This window comes from Lynx rufus, unplaced genomic scaffold (assembly GCF_022079265.1).
Source record: "Lynx rufus isolate CCGP_SWC_20201006 ecotype Redwood Valley unplaced genomic scaffold, mLynRuf1.p SCAF_7, whole genome shotgun sequence".
NCBI classification, from domain to species: Eukaryota; Metazoa; Chordata; class Mammalia; order Carnivora; family Felidae; genus Lynx; species Lynx rufus.
This window is the reverse complement of record NW_025814889.1, coordinates 91,403,783-91,422,592: the sequence shown is the minus strand read 5'-3', so window position 1 is coordinate 91,422,592 and position 18,810 is coordinate 91,403,783. Positions and strand designations below refer to the sequence as shown.

Sequence of the window (18,810 nt, the reverse complement as noted above, 5' to 3'; positions counted from 1 at the left end):
ATTTACGGATGAATGGATAAAGAAGACGTGGTATATTTATACAATAGAATATTACTCAGTCATAAAAAAGAATGAAATCTTGCCATTTTTGCAGTGATTTGGGTGGAGGTAGAGTGAGCTTAGAGTGTGCTAAGTGAAATAAGTCAAAGAAAGACAACATGATTTCACTCGTGTGGAATTTAAAAAACAAAACAAATGATCATAGGGGAAAAAAGAGAGGTAAACCAAGAAACAAGACATTTAACTATATAGAACAAACCGATGGTTGCCAGAGGGGAGGTAGGTGGGGGGATGGGGACTAAATAGTGTACTTGTCATTAGCACCAGGTATTATATGTAGGTGTTGAATCACTAAATTAATTGGACTCCTCAGGGCTCCTCGGTGGCTCAGTCGGTTAAGCATCTGACTCTGGATTTTGGCTCAGATCAAGATCTCACGGTTTATGGAATCGAGCCTCGACTCTCTCTGGGCCTCTTCCCCTGCTCTCACTCTCTCTCTCTCTCTCAAAATAAATAAATAAACATTTAAAAAATTGTACACCTGAAACTAACATATGCTGTATGTTAACTAACTGGAACTTAAACAAAAACTTAAGGGGGCGCCTGGGTGGCTCAGTCAGTTAAGCTTCTGACTTTGGCTTAGGTCATGACCTCACGGTCTGTGAGTTCAAGCCCCGCATCAGGCTCTGTGCTGACAGCTCAGAGCCTGGAGTCTGCTTTGGATTCTGTGTCTCCCTCTCTCTCTACCCCTCCCCTGCTGACATTCTCCCTCTCTCTCTCTCTCAAAAATAAACATTAAAAAGAAATTTAAAAAAAACTTAAGAAAAAAGTCTCCAAGTATATGCATGTTTTTAAGCCTTTTAAAGAAAAATACCTTTGGGGCGCCTGGGTGGCGCAGTCGGTTAAGCGTCCGACTTCAGCCAGGTCACGATCTCGCGGTCCGGGAGTTCGAGCCCCGCATCAGGCTCTGGGCTGATGGCTCAGAGCCTGGAGCCTGTTTCCGATTCTGTGTCTCCCTCTCTCTCTGCTCCTCCCCCGTTCATGCTCTGTCTCTCTCTGTCCCAAAAATAAATAAACGTTGAAAAAAAAAATTTAAAGAAAAATACCTTTAATCAGGAAGAAAAGGTTAAGAACTCATCTGCTTGTACAATTATTAGGTATTTCCACTTAGAGAAGCATACCAGTGAAAAGCATACCAGATTAAAGCAGTAAGATCAAGGTTGAATTTTTGCCTTGTCCATTGACAAACTGCAAGACCTTGATTCATTACTCAACCCTTTTAGGTCTTGTCATTAGAGTTGACAATGAGTCAACAATACAGTTGTGCTTGAAGTTAAATTAGTTAGATCCACACACAGTAAATATGAACAGGAACAAACCAGGAGAATATCCATGAATATATAAATGGGAAGAATGGGAACTCAAATACAAATGTAACTTAGTCACCAGGCATTCAGTGACATTTCTTTAGGTTCTGTTTGGGCAAAGACATGTTGGTTGACCGTAGCTACACAAGAAATGGATGGCGAGCTGCCAAGCTGAAGGTGATCCCCCAGGCCCTGCCCAGGGAGTGGCAGCCTTGGCTAGGCAACCTCAAACATCATAGTGTCCTTGAAGGCACTGTTTCCCTAGTGCATGAGATGGTCTCAAGCTTCCTTCACCAAGAAATACTTAAAATCAATCAATCCCCCTGTACCATATTATACTGCTTCATATATAGCTTGCCTATAAGGAGATAATACACTAATATGTTGACGTGAGAATTCAATTCTCTGGACAGTTAGGCTTTTCTTATAAAGTAGAAAATCAGTATGCTGATTTTTATCAACCTCTATGAACTTGATCACTTCAGATCTGCCATTGAGAGATAAGTCCATTCCAAGGAGACTGAAGAATTCTAGCCTCTGAGATGGCAGGGCTAAGATGGATTCCCCAATATTCACCAAGGTCAGTGCCACTCTGGTGGAAGCCAGTCTGGAGTATCAGTCAGTCCTATTGGGTGTGAATTGCTTTCTTTAAACTCCAAAAAGTAATGGAAAAAATATTTTGTTAAGTGTTTCATTTGTTTAATAGACATCGGTGAGTATCTAATTTCATACCCTGTAGGAGGTCACAGTCTTAACTCCGAAAAGAGACATAAACAATATGATAATGATTACAAACAATAAGCAAAATGCAAAAGTTTATAAATCTAAATTACTGAGAGAGAACAGAGGAGATGATTATATCAGGGAAGTTTGAGAAGGATTCATGGAGGAAGTAATATTTATGATAGCTCATGAATGGTGTATAAGGATATACCTAGCTGAAGGTGGGGTGAGGAGAGGCGAGCATTCCAGATAGTTGGAACAGCATGTGCTAAGGGCTAAGGCATGGAAATGAGAAGGGACATGGTATGCTTTAGGAATCATAACAAATTTACTGGGACTAGAACAAAAAATACAAAATCAATGGAAAGGAACAAGAAAGAGGTAGTGATGGGATTTAATACTAGAAAGATCGTTTGGGACCAGCTTATGAAGGTCATTTTATGCTATTTAAAGGATCTTGGATCATATCTTGTAGTCAAGATAGAGAAACATGTTGCAAAAGTGAGATAAAGTCAGAGTTGACTGGATTTTTTCCTAAAGATGTTTTAATTACTGGAAAGACATTAACCTGAAGGAGGATACTTGGTGAAGTGCTGCATGGTTCTGAAGTTGACTTTATCCTGTAGAATACTTTTTATCAACAATTTTGTGGATAGAGAAAGTAATTTCATCAAACTGTCCAATCATGCAAGCCTGGAAAAAAAAATGCTAAAATGTTGAATGATGGAATTACAGATTTGAAAGACTACACTATCAACAATAGCCAAAGTATGGAAAGAGCCCAAATGTCCACCAAAGGCTGAATGGATAAAGAAGATGTGGTGTGTGTGTGTATACACACACACACACACACACACACACACACACACACATACACACAATGGAGGATTACTTGGCAATCAAAAGGAATGAAATCTTGCCATTTGCAACTACATAGAGGGAACTTGAGGGTATTATGCTAAGTGAAATTAGTCAGAGAAAGACAAATATCCTATAATTTCACTCATATGAGGACTTCAAGATACAAAACAGATGAACATAAGGGAAGGGAAGCAAAAATAATATAAAAACAGGGAGGAGGACAAAACATAAGAGACTCTTAAATATGGAGAACAAACAGAGGGGTTGTGGGAGGGGGGGTGGGCTAAATGGGTAAGGGGCATTAAGGAATCTACTCCTGAAATCATTGTTGCACTATATGCTAACTTGGATGCAAATTAAAAAATAAATTAATTAAAAAAATTTGAAAGACTCTTCTAAAAATGTTTATTGAGCATCTATTACGTCTCAGGAAATTTTCTAAGTGCTGGGGATCCAGTCATGACCATGTCAAAGTCCTTGGCTTCATAGAGTTTGTATTCTAGGGAAGAAGACTGATGATAAACAAATAGACAGGTATATAATACAGCGTCATGCACTGATACATGAATTGAAGGAAACTGGTACATTGTAAAAGAGGATAGGGAGTAAGAGCAGAGGGAGAAATTCTGGAGAAAGAGAGTTCCAGGCAGGGGAACAGCAAGTGCAAAGTCCTGAGATGGAAACAAGGTTGGCATGCAAGAAGGCTAGAGTGGCTGCAGCTGACATATGATGGGGAGCATGATAAGAGAGGAGAGTGGTAAGAAATGGAGTAAGGGGCTGCCTCAAAATGTTGGATCAGTGATTCCAAATAAACAAGATAGCAGTGAACCACAATGTGTATTAAGTCATTCAAAACTAGTTGGATGGTGTTAAGGCGATAAACATATAATAAGCTCTGGGTTTTATTTTGTGAAAATCAATTACACAAGGAAAAGATGAAGGAGATCTATGCTATCGGCTGTTTATGTGAAAAAGATCTCAAGGCTGTGGTAGATCCCCAGGCTAGTAGGAGCTCGTATGAAATGATGGCTTTGACAGACACACATACCGACGCTTAACACAAACTCAGACTAGATTCACAGAAACATACCCTGTTAGGTAACAGAATAAACTAATACTCTTTTTACATACAATATTTAAAGTATTACGTTTGATTTGGTATGATAAATTTTAAGAGAGCTGTTGATTTAAAATGTTTCCCATTATTCAATGACAAGGATGCTGAGAAAAGTAAACACATCCACTCATATATATTTTTCTCAGCTTCCCATCTCATCATTTCGGAGCTCTGCTTATTTACATATTTACATATGTATATATTTACTCACTGTACGCCCAACATGGGGTTCAGACTCACAACCCTGAGATCAAGAGTAGGGTGCTCCCCTGACTAAGCCCACCAGGTGCCCCGTGAGCTCTGCTAGTGTAGAGCTCTTAGATCTCAAGTGAGAAACGATCCCATGAGGACACAAGCATGGTTTTACAGACTGGGAAGTGGAAGCTGTCATTTTGGGCTCTTCAAGCCACTGAACCAAGGAGAAAGATGTAGCTTATGACACAGGTTCTGGGTATTGATTGCCGCTGTCAAGGGGGAAATGAGATTGGGGAGCGCAAGGAGGACAGGAAGGCTTTAAGACTGAAATCCGGGGAACTCCGCTTACCAACAGTTCCATCTCCAGCGATGAAAGTTAATGTCAATTCCAGCACCAATAAAGACCACTGAGGGCTCACACCCTTTAGCAGTGAAGGTTTGGCGCACACCATCAGGGTAGGAAACCGAGAGACCCAAAGTGCCGGCCGAGGCCAAGGGAGCATGGAAGGAGAGTGAAATTGCATCCTGGTGACAAATCACAGAAACAAAGACAATAGCAGCCGCGCAGGCTTCCTTTGTTTTGTGTGTATTTGCGTCTATTCACCACTTACTTACTTTCCCTCTCTTTTCTCCTATATTGTATAAGAATTGTTGGAGATGATTACCTCTATTTTTAGAAAATTTAGGCAGAAGATATATTAAAATCACCTGGAGACAGATATAATGACTGATGAGAGCCTGTACGTCTTTTGAAAGAGTGACAGCACCTTCGATTATTTGACGAATATTTGCATGATATTGTTATTGTTACCGGAAATTGAAACAGAAGGTAGAAAGGCGAGAATAAATGCTGAATAGCCACAGGGTAGGATTTGTCTGTTCTTGCCCTTCTGTGCTTTCCTTTGTAGTTTAAAGACAACTGCATCTCCTGGATGCCCTTGACAGCTGACTCCTCATTATAGAACCCGGAAGAACTAGAGGAGCCTTTTCTTTCTCTGCTTCTTATTGGGCCCCTGGCAGTAACATAGGAGCTGCACAGGTGGTGGTCGGTCCACGTTCCCGCTTTCCTCCATGGAAATGCATCAGCATTGCACGCATCAGGAGCAAGCTCTCTGTGGCCTCAGCAGAACAGTGGTCATGGCTCTTAGTTACACCTCTTCTCTTTTTTTCTCCTTCATGCACAACAGTGAAAATGGCTTCCTGTAGTTCTTAATCTCTGGATAGCTACACATTTTCCTTTTCTTTTTTTTTTTTTCTTTTTTTTTCCTCTTCTGGCCTTTCCAAGTCTTTGATAACCAACTGCCAATATTAAATTCCATCTGTTTGAAATAACTAGCAGGGGTTCTCGTTTTCCGTAAGGACAAATACTGATACAGATGAACCCATGGCCCAACCTCTGCAAAGAAACCATGGAGTAGATGGGGAGGAAAAGGATGGTCATTGACAGGCCAGGAAAAAAAAATGGGGAGATCAGATAACAGGATGTCTTTATAAAGTCCAGGATAGCATATTGTGATTTCTGATGTGTAGCAGCTTCAGGTAAGAATGGAGTCCAGAGGGTGTGGCCTTGGAAATAGTGGCTGAAGTAAAGTAGAGGTGTAGTTTCACTGTGATTGATGAGATCTGTGATGCAGAGATGCTACTTGGGTCACTCAAATGGCCATTGAAACAAGGACAAACGATGCTGGGATTATGACATAGGGAGAAAGATGAGAACATGTTAGATTATGTCTTCTAAAATATGGTAATAATTTTTTTTTAGAGCAATACATTTTAATGGCCAAGACAGAATATTAGAAATCATATGAATTATTTCCCCCTCTTCAAACTGCTAAACAAATGCATAATGATTGCTCTGCCTCTTGTCTCAAGCCTTAGAGCTACTGGCAGTGACTTAATACAAACATGCACACTTGGCTTTGTAAGCATACTGGAATCTCACATTTTCCTCCGGGGCACATAAAATAAAAATAATAGAAGTCACAGATTTATATTTGCCCTTGGCTGAGATCACTGCAGCTCTTTTCTTAAAAAAAAAAAAAAAAAAAAATCCTCCAAGAAAAATCCCGTGTTACAAACATAAAATAAAAAGATATATCAGAAGATCCAATGTTTAATGGTCCAGCAAGTGCACTGTAATTAGCTAATATGCTTTCAGAATGACATGAAATTATCGTTAGTGAATAATGGGATTAAGAAGACTGCCGGAAGTTATGCATACTTCACCCCAATGTGCTGTCAGAGTGACTTCATTTTACACTCGATTTGCGTATTAGATTCCTTAACCTCTCTTTTGCTGAAATCTCTGCAGTGATAATACAGTTAATATTACCCGGCATTTCTCTTCCAGGAAACACAAAAATAGCACCAACGTGTTAATTTGGTATCAAGAGAACAAAATTTGTGGCAGGGTCACGCTCCTAAAAAGCCAGCACGAATTTATCTTTTAGCTGGATTTGCCTGTGTTTTTATCATATTTACTGTCCCCTGTAACTTACACCCACAAAACAGTCCCTCCAGGATAGACCTCATTAGAATTGGTATTTTACCCTGGAGTACACTTTGCTATTTCCCGTTATAATTAATGTATCGTGGGCCCCATTAGCATTGTTACATAGGCTCCATCTCTACCTGCTAGAGAAAAACACTGTATTCTGTCACACTTTCTCTGCACTGTGGCAAGTTTTATCTTCAACTCATAACTACAGCCCCGAGTCTACTAAATTCAGCAGGTTAAAAGTCGTATGTAGGTTAAAAAGGGATAATGGGACCTAAGTCTGAGGAAGGGATAATTTATGGTTAAAAATTTCTCTCTCCAAAGATCTTTTAATTTTTTTTTTTTTTAATTTAACTGTAGGCTATGCCTTGCAGTGCTAATTTGTAAGGAGAGAGCTTAAGGGTAATTTTTAAATATTTTACCAAAATCAACTGTAATTACAAAGCATGGTGCACTGTGATCTGTTCTCCACTCTTCTGTATTTTAGCTGGTCTGGTTTTTGCATCTTGGCTTGCTTTTTTAATTTGTTACCTTTTTTAATTTTAATTAGGCTCCACACCCAATATGGGGCTTGAACTCATGACCCTGAGATCAAGAATTGCACAGTTCACCCACTGAGCTAGCCAGGCACCCATTGGATTGCTTTTTTATAAGTCCTCTCAAAACTTGTTATTCAGGAGATACAAGATAGATCTATGTGGGAGCTTCAGTCGCTGAGGCTGTAAGATAGAAATAAGGGCAATGGAACAGAAATATTATTGGTGGTTGACAGTTGTTCTCAAGGGCACAGCTAAGCAAAGAGGTAAATATCGACATGTATAGAATATTTTTTTCCAACATAAAAATACCTTTATTATTTTCTGGTAATAAAAATGATACATGCTCATTATACAAGTTTTAAATACATAAAAGGCAAAAGAAAGTAAAGATCACCCAAATCCCATAGCCCAGAGAAAGACATCATTTTTGGCAAAGATCTCTGTATGAAACATATATTATTTTAAAATATCCAGTGTCAGAAATGGGCCCATATTAAACATATTATCCTATATCTTGCTTTTTCACTCAATAATATTTCAGGGACAAATTTCCATAGCAATAAATGCAGTCTAAATAATCTTTAATGACAGTTGTATATGACTCAGTAGTATATATGTGCTAGAATTTATGTAACCCATTTTCTGTTGAAGGATATTTAGGCCATTTCCAAAGTTTTAATATCATGAATATCATAAAGTACATCTTTGCCCTCATGTTTACATACTTGTGTAGTTTTTATTCTTTAGGACAAATTGTAAACAAATTGCTGGGTAAAAGTGTATCATTTAAATGGTTGGTATATATTGCCAAATTTGATACATACTGTCTCTAGAAAAGTTGTACCAGTCTTCACCCCTGCCAACAGTGAACAAGAATGTCCCTTTGTTCATATTTTGTCAATTACTTTGATATTTGCCAATCTTGGAGAATACAATTAATATAAATAAGATAAACACACATGTTATTACTGTTTTTATTTTCAAATAGGGTATGCCTTTAGTTTTTTAAAGTTTACTTTTTTATTTTTGAGGGAGAGAGAGAGAGTGCATGTGGCACATGTGCACAAGCAGGGAAGAGGCAGAGAGAGAGGGAGAGAGAGAATCCCAAATAGGCTCTGTCAGGGCAGAGCCCAATGTGGGCATCAAACCCCACAACCATGAGATCATGACCTGAGCCAAAATCAAGAGTCAGACACTTGACTGACTGAGCCACCTAGGTGCCCCAGGAATACCTAATTTTTAAGTTATCCCTTTTCAGAGCAAATATTTCCTGGATTTGAATAAAGAGTTTTCAGTTTGTGTCCATACTTCACTATCAGCGTGACTTGGGATAAGAGTCAACTTTCTTGATATCATTTTCCTTGCTATTATAGTAACAGAACCCAGCTCAGTTGGCATTCAGAGTGTAGGTGATGAAAGCACTTATCACACTATTAGACACCTCAGTGTTAACTGAGTCTGAATCTCCTGCACGTAAGTTCTTTCTACCTGCTTACTCTCCATTGCAATCAATGTTGGTCTGTAAGAAATTTTAAAATTAAGGAGCCAATACAAAACTTTGGAAATATTCGCTTGCAATTTATAGAGATTGCCACAAAGTTTTCAACAAGACAGATGACATTAATAAGAAGGCTCTAAAGTGAAGGCTTGGTAAGCAGTGTAGATCTTTGGAATAAAAATGCCTTCCAAGAAAATACTTGCATGTCAAGTTCAATGGACCATCAAATATATACAAATAATTTGACAGAAATATGGAAACAAAATACCACAAGTATCAGTTTATCCCCTGTCAAATGTTGGTTTATCATTGCTTAGAAATGGTTTGGGAATATTTTCTACCATGAATCAAATCTATAAACAATGTATACACAATGTCTAATTCCTCCTTTCAAAGATATCTCAGATTTAATACTTAATAACTTTTATCTGAGAATAGTGGGATGGAACCATCTAAGCAAATTAATAATGGTAGTATGGGTATTAGAAAGATGCACTTTAGGGCCGTCTGGCTGGCTCAGTCAAAAGAGCATGTGACTGACTTTTTTAATGTTACTTATTTTTGAAAGAGTGTGAGTGGGGGAGGGTAAGAGAGAGAGGGACAGAGACTTAGGATCTGGAGTGAGCTCTGTGTTGTCAGCAGAGAGCCCGATGTGGGGCTAGAACTCACAAACTGCAAGATCATGACCTGAGCCAAAGCTGGTCGTCGCTCAACCAACTGAGCCACCCAGGCGTCCCATGAAGAGCACGCAACTCTTGATCTCAGGGTCACGAGTTGAAGCCCCACGTTGGGTGTAGAGGTTACTGAAATAAATAAAACTTAAAAAAAGAGAAAAGAGGGGCACCTGGGTGGCTGAGTCGGTTGAGCGACCGACTTCAGCTCAGGTCATGATCTCGCGGTCTGTGAGTTCGAGCCCCACGTCAGGCTCTGTGCTGATAGCTCAGAGCCTGCAGCCTGCCTCGGATTCTGCGTCTCCCTCTCTCTCTGCCCTTCCCCTGCTCATGCTCTGTCTCTCTCTCTCAAAAATGAATAAACGTTAAACAAATTAAAAAAAGAGAGAGAAAAGAAAGATGCACTTTGGGTGCAATGTAGATGACAGTCGTGATATACTAGATACCAATGATTTTGAAGATATTCTAAATGACTATTTGGTTCATTCATTTTATAAATATTGATCAGGCCATATTATATACCAGGTACCATACTCATTGTTAGAGACACAAAAATGAGCAGGATATAGTCCCCGTCCTCAAGAAGTTTCAGTTTTGTGGAGAAGAGAGAAGTCAACAGACAGTTACATTATGGAGTGATAGGGAAGTGAGGCATGTGTAGGTGCTTCAGAGTCCTTAGGAACAGCCAGTTGAAGGTGCCGTTGGTAGCTAGATGAATGTCTTGGAGAAATCATAGGTCAATGGAAGAATCGGACCTGTCATGATTGCCATATACCACAGACTCCCGGTGCACACTAATAGCAAAGCAACCAGCTACCATGGAGACATCAGCTGTACCATAGGGTGAGGGGAAACCTCTGTGAATCCCTACAGAAGGGCTGGCAGAGAAGCTGGAGTCTAAGTCCAGACAACACTCACAGATGGCTCAGTGAGGCTGGTCTCCTGGAGAGCCACCAGTTAGCATTAGAATTGAGATTACAACTTCCCCATGTTGTTTTCTTTCATCCATCCATTCATTTACTGACTAGAACATAAGCTCCATGAGGGCAGAGATCTTTGTTGGGTGTGATTTTTTAAAAGAAAATAATTCTTAATGCTTATTTACTTTTGAGAGAGATAGAGAGCAGGAGGGGTGGACAGAGAACGAGACACAGAATCCAAAGCAGGCTCCAGGCACTGAGCTGTCCGCACAGACCCCCACACAGGGCCCAAACCCATGAACTTCTCGAGATCATGACCTGAGCTGAAGTCGGACGCTTAACCAGCTGAGCCACCCAGGCGCCCTCAGTTGGGTGTGATCTTCACTGTGTCCCCAGCTCCCAGAACAATGCCTGACATAAAGGAGGCTGTTGATAAATATTTGTTCAGTGAATGAATGGTTAGATCAATGAATTCATTTAACTTACATCTAATGACTAAAGAGGTGGGTAACTGTTAACAGAGGAACAGGATAGTGAAAAAAGGCAGAAGACATGGCAAGCCTTGTGTGCTTACTGAAAACCTGTTGGAATCAACAAATGAGCTCTCACCTCTATCCCTTTCTATAAAAGCTTGAATCTGTGGGGGCTTCTGTATGCAATGTGGAATACAAGAAAGAGTGTGCGCTTTGATATCAGACAGCTGTGCTTTTAAATCCTGGCTCTTCCATTTCTGGGAAAACCCCAGGCTCAAAAGTTATTTAACCTAAGTCAGTTTTCTCATCATAAAATGGGATTTGTACCTTCAGTGTGGCTGTGAAGGATTAACAGGAAAAAGCATGAAATGCTTTGGACCGAGCTCCCTTTGCCCTCACCCATCCTTCCAGCCCCAGAGCTGGGGTTCTGCAGAGCTCTGGTAGAGCTCTGGGCCCCCAAATCCCTGGATGTCCATCCTGGGACTCCTTTTCTATTTCTCTTCCTCCCTTCTCTCTCTCCAACAAGTTTCTCCAAAAAGCCTTCCTTCCCCTCTAGAAAATGCATAGTAATCTCTGCCTCCTCCTCCTCCCACTTTTACTTTCAGTTCCACTGGTTTGTGGTTCAAATACCAGATGTCACCCAACTGTTCACTGCGGTGGTTGCCTTTTCTTCCTCACTCAGTGTCCTATTGGAGCCAATACAGTGCCTTGATTCTGGCAGGTGCTTAATAACACATGCAAAGAACAGATGGGTAAGACGGCTGGCCCCTGAGGACCAGCCTGAGCATGACCTCTCCCAGCTGCTTACCTGGGCCTTTATGTGGCCTGTCAATCAGACTAAGGCTTATTGTGTTCTGAACCTCACCATGAGACCATTTTTCCCAGAATTGTAGCTTCATGTTCCTGGCCTTGGTCTGTTAACCTGACCCTGATTCCTGATGACTTCCGCCTTCGTTTTTTTTTTTTTTTAAGTTTATTTATTTTGAGAGAGAGAGAGAGAGCACGAGCAGGGGAGAGACAGAGGGCGAGGGATAGAGAAATAACCCCAAGCAGGCCCCGCACAGTGTGGAGCCCATCGCGGGGCTCGATCTCATGAACCACGAGATCATGACTTGAGTTGAAATCAAGAATCGGACGCTTAACTGACTGAGCCACGCAGGCGCACCCCCCAACCTTCTCTCTTTTTTTTTTTTTAAAGATGACTCCCTGGGGCACTCCCTGGTGGCTCAGTCGGTTAAACTTCCGACTTGGACTCAGGTCATGATCTCCCGGTTCCTGAGTTAGAGCCCCATGTCAGGCTCTGTACTGACAGCTCAGTCTGGATCCTGCTTCGGATTCTGTGTCTTCCTCTCTCTCTGCCCCTCCCCAGCTCACACTCTGTCTCTGTCTCTCTCAAAAATAAAGAAAAACATTTAAAAAAAATTTTTAAGATGACTTCCTTTTTTAAATCATTTGTTCTTAAATCTAGACTCCAATCTGACCAATTAACCCAAACATACTAACTCACAAAAAAAAAAAAAAAAAAAGCAAGAGCCTATTCCTCGGATGCACAGCAGGCTAGAGGTCTACCCGTTCATCATACATGTTCTAGAGAGGGAAATTCCATTTATCTTGTGGAAATGGTTTTCTTGGAGTGTTTCTATCCATCATCAGAAAGACAGTCCTAATCCCCACTTTACTCAGCAATTTTTTTTATTATGTGGGTTCTTAGAACTTAATTCAACTTAACTTGTAAGGAAACAGCTCTGTATAGGATAACATGCTAGGCCTTGAAGAGATGGCCCCTGCACACTCAGGGAATGTGACAGAGTAAGGCCCCCAGTTCCCCAAGGACATCCATGTCCTAATTCCAGAAGTCTGTGAATTACTTCTGCAAATGAGTTACGGGTCTTGCGATGCATAGATATCCTTGGATTATCTGAGTGGGCCCAATGCAATAATGAGGATCCGTAGGAGGCAGGAGGGCAAAGGAAGAGAAAGAGGTGATGAAGAAAAGTCCAAAGAGAAAAAGAAAGAGAAATCTAGATTCAAAAATGCCACAATGCTGGCTTTGAGGATGGAGGGGAAGAGGCCATGAGTCAAAGAATGCAGGCAGTCTCTAGAAGCTAGAAAAGGCAGGGGAATGAATTCTCCCCTAGGGCCTCCAGAAAGAATGCCAAGGACTTCTGACCTCCAGAATTGTAAAATAATTAACGTATTTTTTTTTTAAGGAATTTCTACACCCAAATGGGACTTGAACTCATGACCCTGAGATCGGGAGCTGGATGCTCTTCTGACTGAGCCAGACAGGCACCCCAACCTACATTGTTTTAACCCACAAAGTGCGTTATAATTTGTTCTAGCAACAATAGGAAATTAATACAGGTAGTTTACAATCTAGTAAGAGAGAAAAGATGGCACAGGCAACATCGGTACAATTGAGAAAATAACAAGTATGAAACAAATACAAAAACAGTGCTATAGAAATGCTAAGGAAGTGAGTACTTCTGGCTGGACAGATTAAGGAAGCTTCCTGGAAGAGGTAGTTCTGCTGGGCCTTGAAGGCCTGGGTAGGATTTCAACAGGGGGAGACCCAGTAAACAGCAAGAGTAAAGGCACAGAGTTGGAAGGTACAGAATCAAAGAAAAAGCTAACATAAGCCCTTGTGACCAGCCATTTTCTCAGAAACAAAAACTACTTGATTAAAATTTCACACATTCTACTCAGGATATAATGGTCTCTAGGTTTGTAAAAAAAAAAAAAAAAAAAAGTAATAATAGCCAAAACTGTATGATATGTGATAAACTATCCTAAGGGTTTAAATACAGAAATACAGATCTTGGGCAAGAATCCCCTCTCTACACAGAACATGTCAATAGCCAAGGGTGAATCTGGCTCATTTTCAAACAGACAGGCTTGACAGGGAGGAACAGAAAAATACTAAAGGTTAATTAAGATAAACACAAAGGTAATTCCTTAAAAAGGCACCTGTTAACATTTACAAATTAGACGCTTCTTACAACCTTCACAAGCAAGCCAAACTGAATAATGCAATCTAACTGAACTGAATGTACTTAGCAGACTGGTGGCACAGGGGCTCATGTTGATGATGATGGAGAAGACTGTAGAATCTAGTCCCTCTTTGGTAGGTTTTGTTTGTCTAAAGCCACAGCTCATGATCTTAAGTAATTTTGGATGGCTCTCATATAGCCTAGGTTTGAGCCACTCTGTTTTCGGAGTTGGGAAGGAAGGAGTAGAATTGTCCAGAGAGTAGATCCGCATCACCCAAACTCACCATCCATTGTCCTTTTTCGCATTACTTATGGTAACAATGTTTTCCCAAGATGATACCTGTACTCAGAGGCCTTAGCAATACTTGCTTTCTTCTTTATCTTCTGGTGAAATCGATTCCTTTTTGTACTGCTCACATTCGTTCCAGGAAGATTCAGAGGAACAGCTAGTCTCCACTGGCCTGCTCCTGTAAGAAGGGTCTGGAGCTTCTGCAGAAGGGTCCAGATCTGCACCACAGGCCCCTGAGTCCTGCGATAGAGCTGAATGCTTTGCAGACCAACTTTCTTTACAAGAAGAACTGGGCGTGTTGCATGCATCCTCTTTTCTCTCACCCCCTGTCTTTCTGTGAAAGCCCAGAAATGTAACCTCAGACTGACTGCATTCAAATGGAACTTTCGGAGTCACTCCATCTTTTCTCAAACCTTGATCATGAGGGTGTGAATGATTATTCTGGTTTTCATCATCTTCCACTGGAATACTTGGTACGTTATCCAAGAATAGAGGAGAAGGGCACCTGAAGGACTTTAGTGAAGTGGGAGGGTCCTCAGCAAAATATAAGCAGGCTTGAGTACTTTCAAGAGTAGTTAGGACCTAGGTAACCAAGAAGCAAACATTGAGTTAAGTTTGAATAACCTCTCCTTTCACCTTTTTTTCTGCCTACTTATTAAGGAACAGCCTCTTGTTTTCATGAAATAAGTTCAACAATAGAGTTTTGAATGAGAAGCTATTAAAGATTAGCTAGACCCTTTCTTTCACAGACTTGAACCAAAGTATAAAAGATAGGGGCCCAGGAATCTGTATTTTAAAAGCTTCCCAGTTGATCCAGATATGCAGCCCACATTGAGAGCTGTTGACCTGATTTAAAAGAGCATGTAACATATCTTTACACACACACACACACACACACACACACACACACACGTACTTTTTAAAAATGTAGTGGGGCGCCTGGGTGGCTCAGTCGGTTAAGCGTCCGACTTCAGCTCAGGTCACGATCTCACAGTCCGTGAGTTCGAGCCCCGCGTCGGGCTCTGGGCCAATGGCTCAGAGCCCGGAGCCTGTTTCAGATTCTGTGTCTCCCTCTCTCTCTGCCCTTCCCCTGTTCATGCTCTGTCACTCTCTGTCTCAAAAATAAATAAACGTCAAAAAAAATTTAAAAAATAAAATAAAATAAAAAATAAATAAAAATGTACTTAGAGAGTTTTACTATTTACAAAGTGTTTTCACACCCATTCCCCCTTTTAACCTGTACAAACAATATTATTATTCTCATTTTACAGACAATAAAGCTGAGGCTCAAAAAGGGAATAAATATCACTAGCCAGTAAGGAACAGATCTGTTGCTTAACCTCAGATCTGGCTCCCAATTCCATTATTCTTCCACTGTACCTCTCATAGCTCCTTTTGGGCCCAAGAATTCAGGTCATATAGCTCTTACTGGTGGTGTCAGGCCTCGAATATACCTCTGCTGACTCCCAGGCCAGTGTTCTTTATATTCTGATTATGTTGACCTCTTGTTTAAAATCCCTTCCTGCTTCTACAATAGACTCAGGATTAAACCCAGACTACCACAATGGATTCATGTCCGTCCATCATCTAGAACTTCCTATTATTTTGAGCACTCCATCTTTTCCCTTATGACATCCCACTTCTCTGAACTACCTGCAGTATTAGTGCCATGGAATCCATCACCTCTGAGCTTTGCATGTATAGATTCTCGCTGACTAAAGTGTCCTCCTATTCTTACTGTTGCCTCAATTCACCCTATTCCGCCAACCATAGCACAGCCGTCACTTCCACCAAGAAGCTTCCTTGACTTCCATAGGCTGGGGTGTATTCTGAGCCTACACTCCCATACTGACCTGGGCTTCTACCCACCCCTGATGCCATGTTTACTGATCTGACTCACTCGGGACTGTGAGCCTGAGGGCAGGAACCGTATCTTGATTACTGTTGTGCCCTCAGCACCCAGTACAAAGTCTGGCACATGCAAAGTAAGCGCTAGCTAAATATTTGTTGAACAAATAAACAAATAACTGACTGGATGATTAAACTGATGACTAAATTAAAAAATCAGTAGGGGGAATAAGTGCTACATTCTTAATGGACCAGATCTCTTAATGAAGGCTGAATACAATTCTCTCCAAACTACTCACTTATGTCATTTCATTAAATTTTTTGTGGTACCCTGATCCCACCCAATAATGACCTCTACCAGAGTACCAAAGAATGTGACTTGGTGACTTGGAAAAACTATCTATTAGGTTAGAATTCTGTGTTAGGGGCTGGATTTGCCTCATTGATAAAGAATTTACTTAGACACGCAATGTATCCAATTTAGATTTTCCATGGTTCTGTGGGCTTGGTTTTGAATAAAACCATGTGTACGTACTTCATCCATTGATGGCCTTAACTTTGCCCGCGTGGTAGCACACTGGCCCGCCAAAGAGAATAGCTTGGCAGAAAAATTCCGAGGACAGGGATGCACTTTCTTATCTAGAAACGAAAGGCATGAATCGAGTCCTCTCTTCTCCATCAACTCCATAAGGAGATCCCTCTAGGAAGAGAAGAAGATAAGGTATGTTTGTCTTTTAGAACTCTATCCAAAAAAATGACCAAGAAATGGGTGCAGAGATGAAGACAATTCTTACCAGCTGGATATGCTTTGGATCATCTAACACCACTTTACAACCTGTCAGAACTTCCATGATTACCTATACGGAATATACAGAAAGTCAGCTACGTACGTTAAATATATAATTAGTTCAACAGTTAACCTTGACAATGGATATAGTTCATTCTAATCAATGACTGTATATTTTATTATTTGACAGATTGCATGAGATTAATGTATAAGACACTGGGTAACGGGAAGTCAGTAGGTCTAAAAGTTAAAGCCCTTAAAAAAATTCTTAGAATCTAGAGCATTCCTGGTGATAAACTCTCCTTCTTTGTTGACTGGTACTTGGTACTTACAATTCCAAAGCTATAGACGTCCGTTTTAATGGAAAGTTTGCCCTGTCTGATATACTCTTCAGGCATATACCACAGATGTTTAGTGGTGCTGCTAGCCATGCTTATGGTAGAGCTCTGATGTTCCGGGTGGGGTCGGAAGTGCGCCATGCCAAAGTCCGTCAGTTTGGGTTCAAACCGATCATCCAAAAGTATGTTCGCACTGAAATTGTAACCAAGGACAAACAAACGAGACCAAAACATCATAAAGGCATTCCAGCGAAAAACAAAATGGCAAGCGTACCCTGATATCTGGTTAATTCCAAACACTGACAACACAAAGCCGTACAGAATTTTCCATGAGGGTATTTTCCCATTTTTCTTAAAATACAAATACAAGGATTATATAAAACTCAAAGATGAAAACCTGGCCTAGGGACAGTGGGCTTTTCAAATTTATAGATACATAGAGAGAGTTGGTAGATAAAGCTGATGATTTGCCAATAGGAGGAACTAAAATGAACCAAACCAGCTTTCCTTATGCTCTTCTGATATGCGGTGAGCACACTAACTGGGTTTTAGTCAGCTAACAATCAAGTACCTGTTATGTACAGAGCTGTGCTGCGGAATGCCCGGCTTCTCAGCAGAGAGCCACTAACCTGCAGTGATGTGAAGGATCTTTGGTAGCCCCTGCCTTAAGGATAGCCCTTCTCTATTGTCCCATCTCTATGACTTTCTACGGACTGAAGACAAAAATGTCTTTGAGCCTTATTTAAAATATAGATATCTGCTGAGGTAAAGACAAAGTGCTTAGAGTCAGTTTTAGCTACTTGTCACATAAAATCCTAAATAATCACTTAACATCTTGGCTGACAGTAAGCCTCAGCTTACATTTACCGTCAAAGGGCTGTCACAGCAGGGATAGAAAAGGCTAAGCCCATGCATTTCACATGGCCCACACCTGGGGTGAGTCCTAGCTCTGCCTTTCCCTGGCTCTGTGACAGTTGATGGGTTACTTCGCCCCATAAGTCCCAATGTCATTTTCCTCACATGTGAAATGAGGCAAACAACAGAACTCACAGAACTGATAAGGGGAATAGAAATAGCCTACTTTCTGGCACACAGGAACGGTCGATACATGGTAGGTAAGATGAAAATTACTCATTAATCATAAGAGAGCAGAAGGATATTGATAAAAAAGGTGGGTGGGCCAAGAAAAAGTAACCTATTTCTCAGTTTTGCTCCGGGCTATTCAGAGCTTGCTCTTTGTCCCCTGAAACCAAAGCTTCCAAAATGCCAAGTGGTATATTTGAAGTACTACACATTGTTATTAAAAGTGGTAATAGGGGCACCTGGGTGACTCAGTCAGTTGAGTGTCCAACTTTGGCTCAGGTCATGATCTCACAGTTCATGAGTTCGAGTCTCACGTCGGGCTCTGTGCCGATGGCTCAGAGCCTAGAGCCTGCTTTAGATTCTGTGTCTCCCTCTCTCTCTGCCCTTCCCCTGCTTGTGTGCTCGCTCTCTCTCTCTCTCTCTCTCTCAAAAATTAAAAAAAAAAAAAAAGTAAGTGGTAATAGCCAGAGGAGAAAAATAAGAAATTCTTAATCCTCAACAAATATTGAATCTTACAAAAGTTCCAGAAGTCCTTGCTGTCCCTGTACGAGTGGGCCGACAGACCCTAGTTTCATGGGTCTGAATTGCAGGTGTTCTAATAATTCAGAGTATTC

At 40.9% G+C, this 18,810-nt stretch overlaps 1 protein-coding gene across 2 annotated transcripts in view; it reads right to left on the bottom strand.

Annotated features, from left to right (window-relative positions):
• Window positions 1–1,091: 1,091 nt before the first annotated feature.
• The window catches only part of IRAK3 (interleukin 1 receptor associated kinase 3), a 70,503-nt gene continuing 52,784 nt past the window's right edge, over window positions 1,092–18,810 (bottom strand). Inside the window, exons 9-14 of one of the 2 annotated variants that reach the window (XR_006959922.1) lie at window positions 17,108–17,306; window positions 16,783–16,845; window positions 16,524–16,688; window positions 14,192–14,722; window positions 4,613–5,947; window positions 1,092–2,783 (exon numbers count right to left, since the gene is read on the bottom strand). Coding sequence is in view for 1 of the 2 variants with exons in the window: in XM_047067209.1 (XP_046923165.1) it covers window positions 14,207–14,722; window positions 16,524–16,688; window positions 16,783–16,845; window positions 17,108–17,306 (943 nt within the window). In the remaining variant the exon portion in view is untranslated. Of the gene's footprint in view, window positions 2,784–4,612; window positions 5,948–12,453; window positions 14,723–16,523; window positions 16,689–16,782; window positions 16,846–17,107; window positions 17,307–18,810 lie in introns of those variants that run through there. The other variant, XM_047067209.1, reaches the window with a different exon arrangement.